Source organism: Trichomycterus rosablanca, chromosome 17 (genome assembly GCF_030014385.1).
Source record: "Trichomycterus rosablanca isolate fTriRos1 chromosome 17, fTriRos1.hap1, whole genome shotgun sequence".
NCBI lineage: Eukaryota > Metazoa > Chordata > Actinopteri > Siluriformes > Trichomycteridae > Trichomycterus > Trichomycterus rosablanca.
In genome coordinates, this window is record NC_086004.1 from 25,784,196 (window position 1) to 25,801,458 (window position 17,263).

Sequence of the window (17,263 nt, forward strand, 5' to 3'; positions counted from 1 at the left end):
TTTACGTCACACTCACTGAACACTTTTAAGATCAATTAAAATGTCAATTGGAAGCCAGTCTTTTTGTTCAACATAATAAATGTGAACAATTCTAACAGACATACTTTAAATTATGTTAAAAGCTGTCCTAAAAAGTGGAGGCAGTAATAGCTGCAAAGGTGGGAGATATAAATCAATGCCATTGATCTTCAGAATTTTCCAAGTGTCTACGTACCTTTGGCCATGGATTATAGGTTACTACCATCAATAGGGAAATGCCAAAAATCAATCCATGGATTATTAAAGCTTGCAAAGCTAGGGTTACCAAGTAAACTGTCAAATACGTATATACTTGTAACTGCTAATCTCTAGCAGCTAAACTATGTCTTAATAACAAAAGAAAAAATTCAATTTATTTATAAAAACACTGTTTTAAGAAAATAATTCAACAAAACAATCACCATATCAATAAATGATTTTAATAACTTTTGAGGATCCAGACGTACTTTGTGATGCCATGTTTAATTCAGTGCCCTTAGGGCTCCCTAAGCACCCAAAAAGACACCCCAGACCCTAATAATTTGCATTTTCTTCCATTGAAATCATAAACAATTCCGAGCACAGCTAAAGAATGATCTAGCAATAATGCAATGACACAGACAAATGATAACCAATCATCATGGCGGTTCTGGATGAGCGGCTACAGAAATGGATAAAGGAGAAATATGAAACCGCTAAGCCTTCCACAGGAGGCTAAAGCAATTTCTTATTTACGTCCATTATTAAAGCAGAAGGGGAACAAATGAACTTGATTTGTTAGCTGAAGGAACAGCATCTTTATTGAAACTGTATGGTGCATGATAATATAATAATGGTCTGTCATTTTGAACAAGTGTATGTGTCAATTAGGAAAATGAGAACGTCCTGGCCGAGGATGCCATGTGATCAGAGGGTTCTATTATCACAGAGCAGAGCCGACTGCAAAATATTAGATCAGCCTGGCAACACGGTGTCACCTTCTTAATGCAGGAAGAATTTGGCAGTAGAGAGTAAGTACACTAATTTATCAGCTATTTTCTTGGCCATGTTTATAGATTTTGCCCTATACAGGATGTCCAGTGCTTCTGGGTGACCCCTCTCTGCCTGACCAGAATAAAGAGGTTGGTGAATATAGTAAATAAAATATACCAGAATCACGGGTTGTGAAACAAGCTTTGTTTATCTCATCTGGTCAAGGTCTATGTGGAGTTGTTCTTGCTGCATCTGTTTCCTCTTGGTACTTGATTTGCACTCACCTCCTAAAAACCACAGGGTGGACTGGCTACTTTAAATATCCTAAATTAGTTACTTAAAATAACTTATTTAATCTTAGTTGTAAGTCTTGAAAGTGTGTGATGTATTGCCGCCCAGACCAGGGTGTATTTCTGGTGGCATCGTGACCCTGGGTTAGGTGGGTCCTGAATCTATACCAGAAACACTTAGTGGGAACAGTCTAGACAGGTGCTAGTCCATCACCGGGCATCATGCATTTATTAACGCTTATTTAACACGTACAGTATTTAGAGAGCACTGAAGCACGAATAGAGTGGGTGCGGCACAAAAACATAGGTCCTGTCCAGCTGGGTTCCATCCTTGCCTTTGGCCATTGTCTATGAGGTACAGTGGTACCTTGTAACTCGACATCCCGGAAATTCGAAATCTTTGAAACTTTACGCCCTTTAAACTCGACGCCACTTCCAGAACCAACTAACATTAAATTTCAAGGTACCACTGTATTTTGGTATATCCCATGTGGGTTTTTCTGGGTACTACAGAAAAACTCCCAGAAAATGATACATAAGAATGAACAATGAATCAAGCTCAAACAACTGAGATGTATCGATGTATAGATTGATGATGGTGATGTTTGGGTTAAATTTTTTATCCTGTCTATAATCTGAGTAAAGTTTGCCATGTTCTGCTTATGTTTACAGAGATTTGCTTACACCACTCAAAACAAGACAGATGTAACAGGGCGGGTCGTGCCTAGCCTCGCTAATGGGACGTAAGGTGAAAACCTTCACCGCCAAGAATGAAAATAAAACCAAGTGAAAGATGCTTGACCAAGGTGGAACAAAACTGTAGCTAAAGAGCCAATAACAGACTGTCATAGACTGGTGCCCTGCCTGACATGTGCTTCCTCCTGCCCCAAGTATTTCTGGTATCAACTCTGGACTCTTCATGACCCCAATCAGAATCAAAAAATTACTGAAGATGATAAATAGATGCAATGTATTCTTAATTTAAGTATTATTAGAGGAAGTATATTTAAGTGTTGTATTTAAGTACATAAAGCATGGCTAAGTGGGTAGCACTGTCGCCTCAAAGCAATAAGGTCCTGGGTTCGATCCCCAGGTGGGGCGGTCCAGGTCCTTTCTGTGTGGTTTGCATGTTCTCCCCGTGTCCGCGTGGGTTTCCTCCGGGAGCTCCGGTTTCCTCCCAAAGTCCAAAGACATGCAAATGAGGTGAATTGGAGACACTACATGACTGTGTTCAATATAACCTTGTGTGAACTGATTAACCTTGTGTAATGACTAACTACCGTTTCTGTCATGAATGTAACCAAAAGTGTAAAAACATGACGTTAAAATCCTAATAAACAAACAAACAAACATAAAGCAACATTAAACCTGGTGCCAGTCTGTTGATGATCCACTTGGACGAGCCAAACACAGCAAGCTACATATAAGTGCATCTCCCTTTCTCCATGTTATCCAACTTTCTCTTTACAGAAATTGAGGTACAAATGTCAATCATTTGCAGCCATAGTGTGCTAGTGTGTACCATTACCAAATCCCCCAGGAAATACAGGGTGTCTGTAGCAGAGAGAGTGGCAAGCACCCATGCACACTCATCGCCATCTCTGTAGTGAATAATGTATAGCTCTAGCTGGAAAGAACAGGAGGACTGAGCAAAACTAATTACAAAGTGAAAACCAAGCGCTGTAGCACCACTAACACCTCGCACTGTCTGTCAATCACCCATGTCTAACCCGCTGCATTTTAGCCTTGCGTCCTCAGCGTCTGGGGAGAAGTAGCTTTGGCCGGGGTGATATCTGGTGTTGCTGGGATGATATAAGGTGTTGGAGCGATTCACACCCTGCTGACAGAATGGGAGCAGCGTGCACCCTCTCTACACCAGCTTACTACAATACATGATACTGTTCTATTAGTATTAATACCTAGAGGACAATGCTAAAATATAACTGGAGTAAACAATATTGTTGGTGAATTTATACCTTAAAATCATGGCTTGTCCATAATTAATCTTGTTGGGTGTCCAGAATCCTGACTCCAGATATTTAAAGTGGAACTGATTGGATGTTTTAGTCATGAAAAAAAATGACCACCTAAAAAAGCTGAGGACCCCATGATGTCTCTTAACCCGCTTTACTTATACAGAAACAGTATGAAGAATTTTATAATCGATACAAGAATAATATTGGAATTAAACCTTAAAGCATCTGGAGATTAGTTCTGAGTTTTTCTACTACTCTATCCTGGTCAGGGTCTGGTTTTCCTGGAACCACCAGACACAATGCATCAACATATCACGGGCAAGACGCCAATTAATCCGGGGGCCTCAGCCACCCAAAGCACAGATTCTGAAAGTGGAGAGCACAGTCTAACACATCTGTCCAAAATGTATGTGCTCAGTTGGGCTTAGATCTAATGACTGTAAAAACCATAACACGCAAGTTCATTTCATACTCATAAAACCATTCAGTGATGCCTAGTGAGTGCAGATAGATGCATTATAATACAGCGGTACCTTGTAACTCGACATCCCCTAAACTCGAAATCTTGAAACGTCCTTCGTCGAGAATTTGTACTCTTAAACTCGACATGTGTGAAACTGTTGCTTTGTTCAGCGCTCGGCTCAAGCGGTGAAGTCATCATCAAAGTGCAAATATGAGACAAATCTGCATTCTTAAAGCTCCACATGTATCTGTGTTTAGCTGGATTCTCCTGTTTCACTTTTAAACTTGTGTTACAGCTCGGGGTTCTGAGAAATTGTAAAAATCAGCTTTTCCGAGAGTCTAAAATGCTTATCATTTAAAAAAAGCTTAACATGACTTCTTTTAATTAATACTGCTCATAATTTCTCTTGATTAATGAAATTCCTTGCTTGTTTAAGTACAATAAGTCACGTTAAGCTTTGTGCACCGGCACACTTCATAGGAAACAATGGCACAGCCGGTGCAAAAGCTATTTTGCTGCTTCTCATGTAAATGCACCTTTACTGAACTCGCTAAGGAATACAATATTCCAAGATCAAGCATCTCCGCGATTAAGCAGCATAATGAAACAATAAAGAAGTAAAGGTTAAGTGCAGGTTTTATTGTATTTATCTGTTTTCAATTGTATTTCAGTGGGGTTTTTTTTATATTATATTTGTGTTATTTTCAGTGTATAAGTGTCAAAAACAACCCCATTATTTTACATTAGCCTAAAACATATGCAGTTCCACAGGACCATGGAACTCATTAACAGGTTTCCCATACATCCTTATGGGAAAAAATACCTTAAAACTCAACTCCACTCCCAGAATCAATTGACGTTGAGTATCAAGGTACCACTGTACAGTATATGACACCATATTGATCAGGTGATCAGTCTGAAAAACTTTGCACTGATCTGCAGTTTCTCTTTTATAAACAGACTAGAATATCGAATCATGCCAGCGGCATCTGCACTCATTCTGCCAGCCACTTATTTATTCAGGATTTTCTTTTAATATGTCACTCTGTATATAAAACTTAGCATACACAGAGCACACAGGGTCTGTAGTCATGTGGCTTCCCTGTAAAACTACAGCTCTGTTTGCCGAAGCATGAAGGATACGCTCGGTGCATTGCAAATGTCACAGGCGAGGCAGCGACGACAAGTCACAAACCCTCACCGAACAAGGCTTTGTGACGCCAACATGGACGCCAGCTGCATAAAAGGAACAATATTTACCAAGTCACAAGAAGCAAAGCTGCTTCGCTGTCGAGGCTTTGCTGAGCCGTTAAGCATAATGCCTCTTCATATCTGCCTGCCGAGTCAAATATTTATTAGCTTTCACTTCCATTCGTTCACGTTTAACCCAGTACACATCATACAGCAATGCCTGGTTAAGTGGAAGCACCATTAATGTTGCCACTTTTTAAAGAGCAAAAAACGAAAGTAAATGACGGCTGGTATGCTAGTAAAAAAGGGTGAATTTCTACAGTACAGGACGTAGCAACGTGATGAATCATCTAACAAGCACACATGGCAGCTCTACAGATTCACACCGACTCCATGTGAGATCAACAAGAAAGCATCTCTGAGGTGGGCAAAGGTGCCATAAAGCACGCTTTCTTATAGACTTATACACGGACCAGCTATAACATTATGACCACTGACAGGTGAAGTGAATAACACTGATTATCTCTTCATCACGGCACCTGTTAGTGGGTGGGATATATTAGGCAGCAAGGGAACATTTTATCCTCAAAGTTGATGTGTCAGAAGTGTGAGGATTAGAGCGAGTTTGACAAGGGCCAAATTGTGATGGCTAGACAACTGGGTCAGAGCATCTCTAAAACTGCAGCTCTTGTTGGGTGTTCCCGGTCTGCAGTGGTCAGTATCTATCAAAAGTGGTCCAAGGAAGGAACAGTGGTAAACCGGCAACATGGTCATGGGGAGCCAGGGCTCACTGATGCACGTGGGGAGCGAAGGCTGGCCCGTGTGGTCCGATCAAACAGACGAGCTACTGTAGCTCAAACTGCTGAAGTTAATGCTGGTTCTGATAGAAAGGTGTCAGAATACACAGAGCATCGGAGTTGCAGGGCAGCAAAAGGGGGCCAACACAATATTAGGAAGATGGTCATAATGTTATGCCTCATCTGTGTATATAGCCACAAGGATTTAGACACTTAACCATAAGCTTGCTGGACATCCTATCTAAAACCAAAACCATTATTATAGAATTGGCCCCCAGCTTTAAAAGCCTCCACCCCTCTCTAGATTTTGGAGTGTGTCTGTAATTTGTGCCCATTCAGTAAAAAAAGAATTGTGAGCCCAGGAACTGATGTTGGATAAAAGCCTGTCCAGCAATCGAAGTTCCAATCATCCTATAGGTGTTGATTTTAGGTTCAGGCCAGAACTGGGGAAAACAGCAAACTAGAACAAACCTATTTGAAGCTGATAATATTAAAAGTGGGAATGGTAAACACTAACAGTCTATACTGGGTGTATTAATCATCATTACATTGTTGGTAAGGCTCGATGAGGCTGAAGTACAGGGATACAGGAATATGCTCAAAAATATTTAGTCATACATAATTCATGTGTGACTCATGTCCTCGCCCACCACTGAGCCTCCTGAGCTCAGGCTGCCAGCATGAGACAGTAAAAGAACTATTCTTCACACCTGAGTGGCATCTGCATCACCAAACTTTGTTCAAGAAAGGGTTTAGTACTATAGAAAAGGGTTATTGTATTAATTAGAAATTAAGCTTTAATTGTTCTATCTTATTTATTTTATTTTTATTAATTTGTTTATACTTTTTAATATTAGTAGTACTCAGACTAAAGTTAATATTCTGTTAATAAACAGATATTTTAAATTTGAAAAACAGTCAAAACAGTAAGCTACACCTATTGTTCACATGTATGAAATAAATTCTTGAGTTCAGTCATTTAATGCCTAGTTCACACTACACGATTTTTGCCCAGATTTTGGCCTTGTAGAAGGAAACCAGAGCACCTGCAGGAAACCCACTAGGAGAACATGTAAACACCATACAGAAAGGACCCTGGTCACCCAGCTGGGGAATCAAACCCAGGCTCTTGGTGTGAGGCGCTACAGTTGCTGTCTATTAAACACTTAAGAAATAAAACGTTTCCTACCTTTGTCAGAGGTATTGTTGCAATTTCTCCTGCCTTCTCTGAGCTGTGGAGAAGAAAGTAAAATATATAACTACTTCAACAGTCCTAACACTCTTGTACACAATGTACTGAAAAATACTCACAAAATTTACTTAATTCAATTACAGACATACAGGCATAATGAATGAACACAGTACACTGACTCACCAACAAGCTGATTCTGGACCCACATACATTAGCTGAACAGAATCAGCACAGAGGAAGTAAACTCAAACAGAACAGGAGAAGTCACTACAACTGAGTGACTAAAACAGGAAAAAGAAAAGAAATCACCCAAGGCAGGAATCGATATGATGCTGTAGTGCGTTGCAGTCGAACACACTACAGTGTGTGCTCCTGGAGAGCTGGCAAACCAACAGGAACAAAATGGTAAAAGTGGAGCTGTGAGTGAACGTGATCGAGCAAACGTCACATACACACATCGGCTCACAAGAAAAAAAATTGATTCTAAATGAAGTGAAAGTGCTACATGGAACTGTGAGCGTGTGCGACATGTTAGCTACTTGGTCCACCAAGGTGCCGACACACGATCACAGACCAATATTTCCCTCTCTGCCCTAACAAATGCGGGATTATGAACAGCACATCATAGATCCTAATACTAGCATAGGTGCTTTAAGTGTAGATGATATATTTTTTTCTAGGAGAACAGGCAAGCACACATGTATACTATGTGTCTATGTTACCAGCTTAAATTAAGCACAAAGCAAACTCTATATTAGAATGTGCAATCTATTTGGACAACAGGTTGTTAAAGAATCTTCAATAGGGTCTTCTCCCTTCGTTACTCTGAAGAACAGTCCAGTTAAAATATTTTAGTTACAATGACATGGACATCAGGATTGCCATGGATGACATCACTTCTACAAGTGCTGATAAAAACTTTTCTACTTGTGGTTTGCAGGCTGAAATATATCTCTGATTGTTCTGGGAATCTCTGGATCATTCCTTTTACATCTGACACGTCTAAAGCCCTCGCTGCTGGCTCCCGTCTCAGTGGTGACACTATAGAATTACTCACTGAGTTTTACATTCCTGGCAACCTTTCCAAAAAAGATTTGGCAGGAGTTCTGCTTAATAACAGAGAATGTCTGAGAGATATCTTCTTCTCATTATCACAACATCTCGATCTGAAGCAAAGGTCAAGTTCACTGTGAAGACTTGACAAGTAGATTTGTTATTGCAACAAGGGTGCGGCAGATGCTTTCATTTAAAACTGAGCGAGATTCCAAATATGTCTGAGCTTAGGAGTCCAAAACTGGCTGCATTTCAGAGATGGGATTTTAACTCAATCCTGTCCGCAGCACAGTAGCTGCTGGCTACCACTGACATGTTTTGGGTGAGGAATAAACTGTAAACAATATGAGAAAACAATTATTTAAGCACCTTTGATTTTATTTCTTATTTTTACTTTTACTTTTATTGTCACGTCACATTAACACAGGTGTGAAAAGTAAGTGAAAATCTTGGGTGCATAGTCCCTCACAGTTTTAACACACATTAAATACAAAACACACATTTGCTTACATAAATCTTACATAAAACTAGCACCATCTGTTCAATATATACATGTAAAGTTATGAATGTACAGATATACAGCATTAAAGTGTAATCTACTGTGAGTCCATTAATGTAAAAGTTCCAAGTATTATTCTGGCATATAACGCTTCAATTTAGAATTAGAATACTTTTTTAATGTCCAGATGTCCAGGTATTATACAGAATAAGTTATGTGTATCAAGTCAAGTCAAGTCAAGTCAAGTCAAATTTATTTATATAGCGCTTTTACAATGAACATTGTCCCAAATCAACTTTACTGAATCCAGGACCAACAGACCAAAAACCCCTAAGTATATTTTAAGTGCGTAAATATTGGATTTTATTTTTGGACTTTGTACTTCTAAATATTTTGTAAAATTAACCCTCAAATCAATCAATCAAAGTATAATTTGTTCCCTTCAACATCCTGTTTCTGGGCTCACATTTCATACCCGAGCCTACTTCCATGTAGTAGAACAGTGTCCACCGTCCAGGTTGGATTGGAATGCATGTTGTTCAGTTTAATGGGTGTACCTAATAATATGGGTGCAGAGAAGCCACCAACGGAAATAAAATATAATAATAATCCCTAATTTTGAATTTGAATTGGACTGCAAAGTAAAATGACAAAGACTGTTCTGTACCACCAAATGAATAATCTAAGTGGATGTGGATTGGGTGGGGTTTTAAACCAAGAGGACTCACAAGACCCAAAAGAAAACTACAATAAACGTCTGTGTGTGCTTTTAAACACAGAAGTATGAAGAAGAATAGTTGACAGGCCATTGGACCAATGTTGTGGCTGAACCTTTTTGGCTATTTAGTGTACTCGGTCATTAGTATATTATACAGCGTTCTGGATTATAGCAGGTACTATGAGAAAAACTGCACACTATGACTCTGGTACTAGAGCATTGTTCTTGACTTTAATTATATCTTTCTCTGAACTCTAGTGAAGCCTTCCTCTCCGTAACCGGTGGATTGTATGCACTGTTCCGTGTCCGACCTCCAATTTCCAAGCTGTCCCGAAGGCTTTCCCTGAAATCAGATGCCCCACATTTTGTCAAGCTCTTCTGACTTTTTCTCCAAGTCTGTGTCTAATTTCTGCAGCAACGGCAAAAAAAGGCTCGTCGTGCAGCGCCCACATTTGAATAAAGCCATTGCTGGCTCACAGAAAAACAATATGCGTGCGCCGGTGCTGAGAAACTAGTCGAGCTAAATAGGCTAAGTAGTTCTTACTCAGCAAAACAGATACTGGGTCTGTAATGAGTGAAAAGCTGCTGGATAGAGGCATGAAATCTGATTACAGTCACTGTTTACTTCTAATTAGTGGGTTTGACCATTTCAGCCAAATATAGTTTTACAGATTTTACACTTTTACATACACTAAACAGGGGCATAAACACGATACGGCCAAAAGTATGTAGACACCTGACCATGAGCTTGATAGACATTCTAAAAACCATGGACATTTACACCGATCAGCCATAACATTAAAACCACCTCCTTGTTTCTACACTCACTGTCCATTTTATCAGCTCCACTTACCATATAAAAGCACTTTGTAGTTCTACAGTTACTGACTGTAGTCCGTCTGTTTCTCTACATACTTTTTTAACCTCCTTTCACCCTGTTCTTCGATGGTCAGGACCACCACAGAGCAGGTATTATTTGAGTGGTGGATCATTCTCAGCACTGTAGTGACACTGACATGGTGGTGGTGTGTTAGTGTGTGTTGTGCTGGTATGAGTGGATAAGAACTACAAAGTGCTTCTATATGGTAAGTGGAGCTGATAAAATGGACAGCAAGTGTAGAAACAAGAAGGTGGTTTTAATGTTATGGCTGATCAGTGTATATGGCATTGGCTTCCTTTCCGCTTTGCACTTTTAAAGCTTCTAGAAAGGCTTTTCATAAGATTTTGGAGAGTATCTGTGGGATTTGTGCTCATTCATTTAAAAATGAAAAAAGCATTTGTGAGTTCAGACATAAAGCCCTGTTGGACTAAACATGTTTTTTCTCCCAAATGTTTCAATAGGGTTGAGGTCAGAGCTTTAAGCAGGCCACTGGAGACCCATCAAACTGAATTTGTCGAACCATGGCTTAACACTAGAAGCATTGCGCGGGGTTGACCTGCTTATATCTAAAAGCGCTGAACGCCAGTCATTTCACCCCTGTGATGATCTACTACGAATGAAAGTTGTTTTTTCTCTACTTAAATAAAGTAGTCTGATGACCAGTGCTTGATCATATATAAGTCAGTCAAACAGGCGTGGTGCTTTTAAATAGATGTCACAGTAGTCAAATGACCGATGCGTGACGCTTCAAGGGTTAACAGTCCTGGCTTTGTGCACAGAACATTCATTTATTCATTGTCTGTGTAACCACTGCTTTATTCTGGTCAGAGTCAGGGTGGGTTTAATTAATTAGGCGAAAGGTAGGAAACACTCCAGATTGGTTGCCAGTCTATCACTGAACAGACACACACATTCACACACTCACACTTATGGCAATATTTAGTTTTACAGAATAGGTGCTCACATATTGTTTTTAGCATTCTATGACATTCTACAGAATTGCCTGTTTCCGGCACTGGGGCATGAATCTGGAGAAGGCCCTTGTGTGTTTCAGTAAGACAATGCCTACAGCACAAGAAATGTCTATAAAAGAATGACTGGCCTGCAATGAACCAGACCCCCAGACAATCCAACACTTCTATGATGAATTTAAACACAGACAACAAAACAAGGCCTTATTGCCTGACATCAGCGGCCAAATATCCTAAAGCTTCCATAAGGATAAATACATGCAGCCATTTTTCTAAATCTACTGGAATAAGAGAAGGCTGTTTTGCAGAAGAGGGAGACCAAAGTTATTATTTGGAATAAGATATCCAACAAGCAAATACGGATGTGATGTTCGGGTGTCCATATAGTTTTGGCAATGTACTGTATTTCATCATAGGATCTTTAAAAATTCACCAACCATCTCATTCAAAGAATAAATCATGAATTAAAGAATTAACTTGGATTATAAAGTAGAAGAGTAAGAGTAGGCGAGTAATCCCTCTAAATCCCAAAGTGAAGGTAAAACAATTCCAATAAACACAGCAGCCCAGCAGGGTTACCATTTACTGTTCCTCATCAAAGAGCTGCAGGCAGGGGTCTGAGTGAGAGCAGGAGATGGATCGTCTGATAAGAGCTCACACTCAGAGTCAGGGCAAGTGCAAGAATAGGGGAACATTATCTAAATCAAGAAACTGTCGTATATTTATATTTTTAAATGCATTTTCTCCCTTTTTCTCCCGATATTTAGCACGTCCAATTTTTACCCAATTGCGTTATGCTTCCTCTCCACCGGTGCTGACCCCCGCCCCGATTAAGGAGAGCGAGACTGACACATGCCCCCTTCGACACATGTGCAGTAGCTGACTGCATCTTTCCACCTGCGTGAGGCAAGTTCATATGCGGATCAGCTTTGTGCACGGAGAGCCACACCCTGATCAACATTATCCCTCGTCTCTGTGCAGATGGCATCAATCAGCCAGCAGAGGTCATAATTGTATCAGTTATGAGGTCCCTATCCGGCTTTTTCCACCCTGTATGAACAACAGCCAATCGTTGTTCATGTAGCCGCCCAGCCCAGCCGCATGGCAGAGCTGAGTTTCGAATCAACGTTTTGAACATGGCGCCCCCTCCATCTGTCTGCTTTGTGCCACTACTTTTCCAAAGCTCGAACAAAAATGGGATTCACTTTTTCTTTCTTACATTCTTTCACTTATTATTAATAGCAGAAAAAGCTGTCTTGAAAAAACTGCAGATTTTTCTTTACATATAAAACAACTTAATGATTTTAAATAAAAAAATGCATTAGTAATACCATAGTGTCCATATCAAGCAAGGGAAGGACTTAAGACTAATTAGTTTTTCTTACTGGTAAAACACGCACCTTGTAGTTTAGTCCATTACAATCATGGTTTATATTAATAGGGGGTTTGGATTGATACTTAATAATTGCCCCCCCTTCCTTCCAAGAGGTGGGGGGTTGTTATTTAAAAATATAAAATTAACCACTTCAAGGTGTCACTGTATAATTCACACTGATCACAATGATTCATCAAGGTGAAGTTGTTCTCCGCTGCCCTATGCAGACACATTGATGTCATTGCTCAGTTTACTCTTACTTCTTCTCATAAATACTTCTCATAAATATCCCCAAATTAAAGACTTAAACTAATATAAAAAAAAACCTTTTCTGCTTTACAAAAAAAGTCCAGCAATGTCCTGCCCTACACCGCCCCGTGTAACCTGCAGGGGGAAATGTTGCTCTGTGTAAACTGTACCACTCGTTTTTCTATTTTTCCCTTTCTTAACCATATTCTACACCTGTCGCCATCCAAAAATACACGTGCATATATTTAAAAAACAGCCCGACGTCTGCATCAAACAACTGTCAAAACACTGAGAATTTGATTATATTTATATTTGCATATAAAAGGCACATTACTGGTCAAATAATCCACGTGTCGTTCACTTTCAAGTGCATTTTAATGCATTTTTAAAAGAATGATCGGTGCATCCATTCAGACAGACAACATCTGTGTATTATTGATCATTATTTCTTTGACCCGGCTGAGCTTTTATGTTAAATGAGAATATAACCCGGCACTGGTAAAATGACTAGGCAGATTTCAGGAGAAACAAAAATTCTCTCTTAACACCTAAGAATTTATCAGACTAGTGTCAGAACGGCTATGTATAAAAATATATTAGTGCAAAGAGGCTAGAACCAGATCTAGCTGGAGATCCCATCATTTTTATTCCACTTTACTATTAATATTTATAGTGTTATCCAAGCAGGACGACGACTCTGAATTATTCAGGAATAAATCTGATTTTAAAACGCCGTTCATGCCTTGTTTAAGGAAGCTGAAGGGAGGATTAGTCGACTTCAGACCTAATTTGTTGTAATTAGGGCTGGGCGATATGATGATGTACTGTAAATCATCTGATGATATAAATGTCTCTCCTGCTGAAATGGGTTCTCAACCTGTTTTGGCCAGTGACCACATTTAAGGGGGCTTATTATGGGGCTTATTATTTTTTTTTGTGGCCCCACCACAACCTTACCCCCCACTCTATTTATTACTCTTAGTGCAGAGGTTTCTTTCAGAAAACGTTCAGTTCATTTCACAGAATGTCAGCTGTAATGTTTTTATTTTTACAGTTACGTTTTGTTTTACTGTTTGCATGTCATATACTTCTGCACACACAGGCTTAGCAAATCACATCTCATGGTCATATTAAATAAATATATTGCAGTTTTACCTGTGCTCTTACAAATTAGTATGGCCTCAGGCAAGGAACGTAATCAAACCTGAAAAAACCTCATAGACACACTTGCAGGCAGAGACGTGAATACTGTGAGTGGACTTTAGTCAGGGTGCATTTTATTTACAGGCTTTAGCAAAAAGGTTTCATTCAAAGTGAATTACAGCTGTAGCCAAATGTCATTTAAGCAATTGAGTGTTTAAGCGTCTTGCTCAGGGGCCCAACAGTGGCAACCTGGCAATGGTGGGGCTTGAACCAGTAACTTTCCAAGCAACAATCCAGCACCTTAACTGTTCAGACACCACATTCATGTTCCTAATGGAGTGTTTAACCGATACATAGCCTTAGAATAGTACATTATTTATGAAACAAATATATATAATTTAATATTATACTATAAGAACATTAAACAAAACCCCAAAAGCAAAATTTTGCATATTATTTTCTGAAAAAAATACAACATTGTGTTATACACTATAAGGTCAATAGTATGTGAACACCTGACCATAGGCTTGTTGGACATCTCATTCTCTCCCCCATGTGGTTCACAGCCACTCTGAGTAGGCCAGAAGCTTGACAAACCCAGTACTAAAATATACTTTTTTTTAAATAAAGCAGTTGAAGTTTAGTGTTTGTTGTGCCATACAGCAAGTACAGCAACTTATTACACTAAATACCAAGAATAGCTAGAAACCCTATTATCTTCTGGTCCTCCACTTCCAGAATGTTTTATTGTGTTTCTTTGAAATCTATGGTGCTCCTCGAGAGCCACTTCAGAGCTTGAGGAACAGCAGTGATTAACAGATGTGAGATAGACTGAGGGACCCATTTCAGACAGCGTTAGGCAAGTAATCAATGCCAACATTGACTGCACATGAAAGAGGATCGTGAAAGGACCTGTTCCACTTTTCAGAAAGATGGGCTGGCGAGGTGTGTGTACACTTACTCCTCCAGGGAGATGTTGGAGTAGATAAATGTGTGTGTCGGTTGAGTGGGCTCCATCCGGACCAGGCTGGTATTTAAGAGCCTCTCCTGCAGTATGGGCTCAATGGCCATCTGGGGAACGATCTCTAACACCGCCCAACACCTGGAGAAATGAGAGAAGAGTAAAAGTGAGAATAATATGCTTTCGCTTCTTCACGAGGGATTGCTCAGTTCCCCAGAGGAAGAGAAATGGAAATGAATAAAACAGATAAATGAATAAACATTGTAAAGCTGCTCTGGAAAGTTCACTAAATGGGTGCAACATCAGATGTGATTATTTCCCTCGTGTGGGGGTAAATATAGTACATAATTTATACGATAACACATTAGGAGCTTGTACACCTGCCTAATAACTCGCAATTCATCACACCTCTATAAGAACAATGGACTTGACTATTCTTCACAGTTCCAAGCTTTTTTTAGATTAAAAAACAACAGAATTGTTAGCCTTGTGTGAGTCAGTAAAATTAATAACATTTGTAGCTAAAATTAAAATGTACAGGGCAGCTGTCCCAATCATTCAGCAAAACACGGTAATTTCCTTAACATATGGCTGTAGGAAATAAAATATTGAAAATTATTTATTTTATTGGCAGCAGTATATAGCTGAGCACACACATTATGTCCTGAACTGCTATAAAAAGCAAGCTGGTAAAAGCAACCTGTTGAGACTGAAAAACATACACTATATGCCCAAAAGTATGTGGACACCCCTTCTACTTATTGAGTTCTGTTGTTTGTAACGGTCCCTTTAATCATCAGAATCAGAATACTTTATTGATCCCAGAGAGAAATTGCAGTATGTTATTAAGTGGTATGAGAATGCGCATTATTGTGTGAGAGAGCGTTCAGACATCAATAGATAAGCATGCATGGTGATTAGCTCAGGTTGTAGCCTGACTGTTCTACTCTACTTCTCTACTGCTATCCTGGATTGTGATGAGTGGAAGTGTGGGTGCTCCTATGCCCAATAAATGCTCTTCATTACCCTGCACTGGTCGTCTCCTGTGTGTATTGCCTTCAGAGGACAGGGCAAGTAGCTGAGCGCCATTAGTCTCTGTCCAAGGGAGCTTCCCCACGCTAACCAGTCACTACATGTTTCAGCCACACCTATTGCTAAAAAGTGTATACAATACTTTCTATAAACCTTTTTTGCTCCCTAAAAGGCCCTTTAATGTTCCAGCATGACTGTGGCCCTGTATATAAAGCAAGATCCATAAAACATGGTTTGGCATTCTGTATAGTTGATCTCAACCTATCTGAACACTTTGGTATGAATTGGAAAGTTGAGGGTGAGCCAGGCTACACATGCCCACAAAACACTCCAAACTCTTGTGTAAAGCAGTCCTATTTTCATATTAGTGCCAATGGTATTGGAATGGGAAGTTCAACAAGCTTGTGGTCAGGTGTCAACACACTTTTGACCGTATAGTGTCATCGTGGTAAACTCTGTCATTATGAACAGGTAACTAAAGTTCATTTCATTATCAGGCAATAACACAAAATAACAAAAGACCACCAAAAGACATAATGACTCACCCGCCACTTTATGAGGAACAGCTGTACACCTGCTTATTCATGTAATTATGGAATCAGCCATTCATGTGACAGCACCACAAAACATAAAATTATTCTAACACAAGTCAACAACCTCAGTTAATGTTCTTAACAATCACCAGAATGATGCCAAATTGCTTGTCTCCTGCCAGCCAGAAACTGGAGTCTGAAGATACACTGAACACAGGCTCACTGAAACTGGACAGTTGTTTGGTCCAAAATGTCTGGTCCTAGGAATCTCGAATTTTTTGTTGTGACATCCAGATTATCAGGCCATAAATGGATGTAAATAGAGTAAATTCATGGACCCAACAAGCCTAGTGTAAACACTTTAGGTGGTTAGTGATGGTGGTGGCATTAGGCTACTGCCAATAAAGCATTGCTGAACATGACAGTGAGGTCAGTGTACTTTATTTGCCTCCACACTTACCAAATCTGAATGTGACAAAGCATCTTTGGGATGTGGTAGAATTAAAGATTAGCGTCGAGTATATCTAAAAAAAACTGTAATGAACCCATTATTAATATACATCTAAATATCAAATGACTCATTCCAACACCTTGTGGAAATCATACCATGAACAAAAGAAGAGACCAGTACTGGTATGCTGCTCTTAAATAAAGGGGCAGTAAATGAATGTCATTTTGCATTACACTGTCTGGTCTTTTACATGTGATTACTCAGGTTTGTTGATGGTGGAAAGTGGTCCACAGTCTCATGTATGGATTGTTTTCATTACATATTTACTACATCTTTTGTCAACCGTAACATTAAAACCACCTCCTTGTTTCTACACTCACTGCCCATTTTATCAGCTCCACCGACCATATAGAAGAACTTTGTAGTTCTACAATTACTAACTGAAGTCCATGCTTTGTTAGCCCTCTTTTATGCTGTTCTTCAATGGTCAGGACCACCA

At 39.5% G+C, this 17,263-nt stretch overlaps 1 protein-coding gene across 1 annotated transcript in view; it reads right to left on the minus strand.

Annotated features, from left to right (window-relative positions):
- si:ch211-51h4.2 (uncharacterized) overlaps positions 1-17,263 on the minus strand; it is a 70,536-nt gene that overhangs the window by 19,844 nt on the left and 33,429 nt on the right. Inside the window, exons 4-5 of the mRNA XM_063013263.1 lie at positions 14,749-14,889; positions 6,897-6,939 (exon numbers count right to left, since the gene is read on the minus strand). Coding sequence (XP_062869333.1) covers positions 6,897-6,939; positions 14,749-14,889 — 184 coding nt within the window. The remainder of the gene's footprint in view (positions 1-6,896; positions 6,940-14,748; positions 14,890-17,263) is intronic.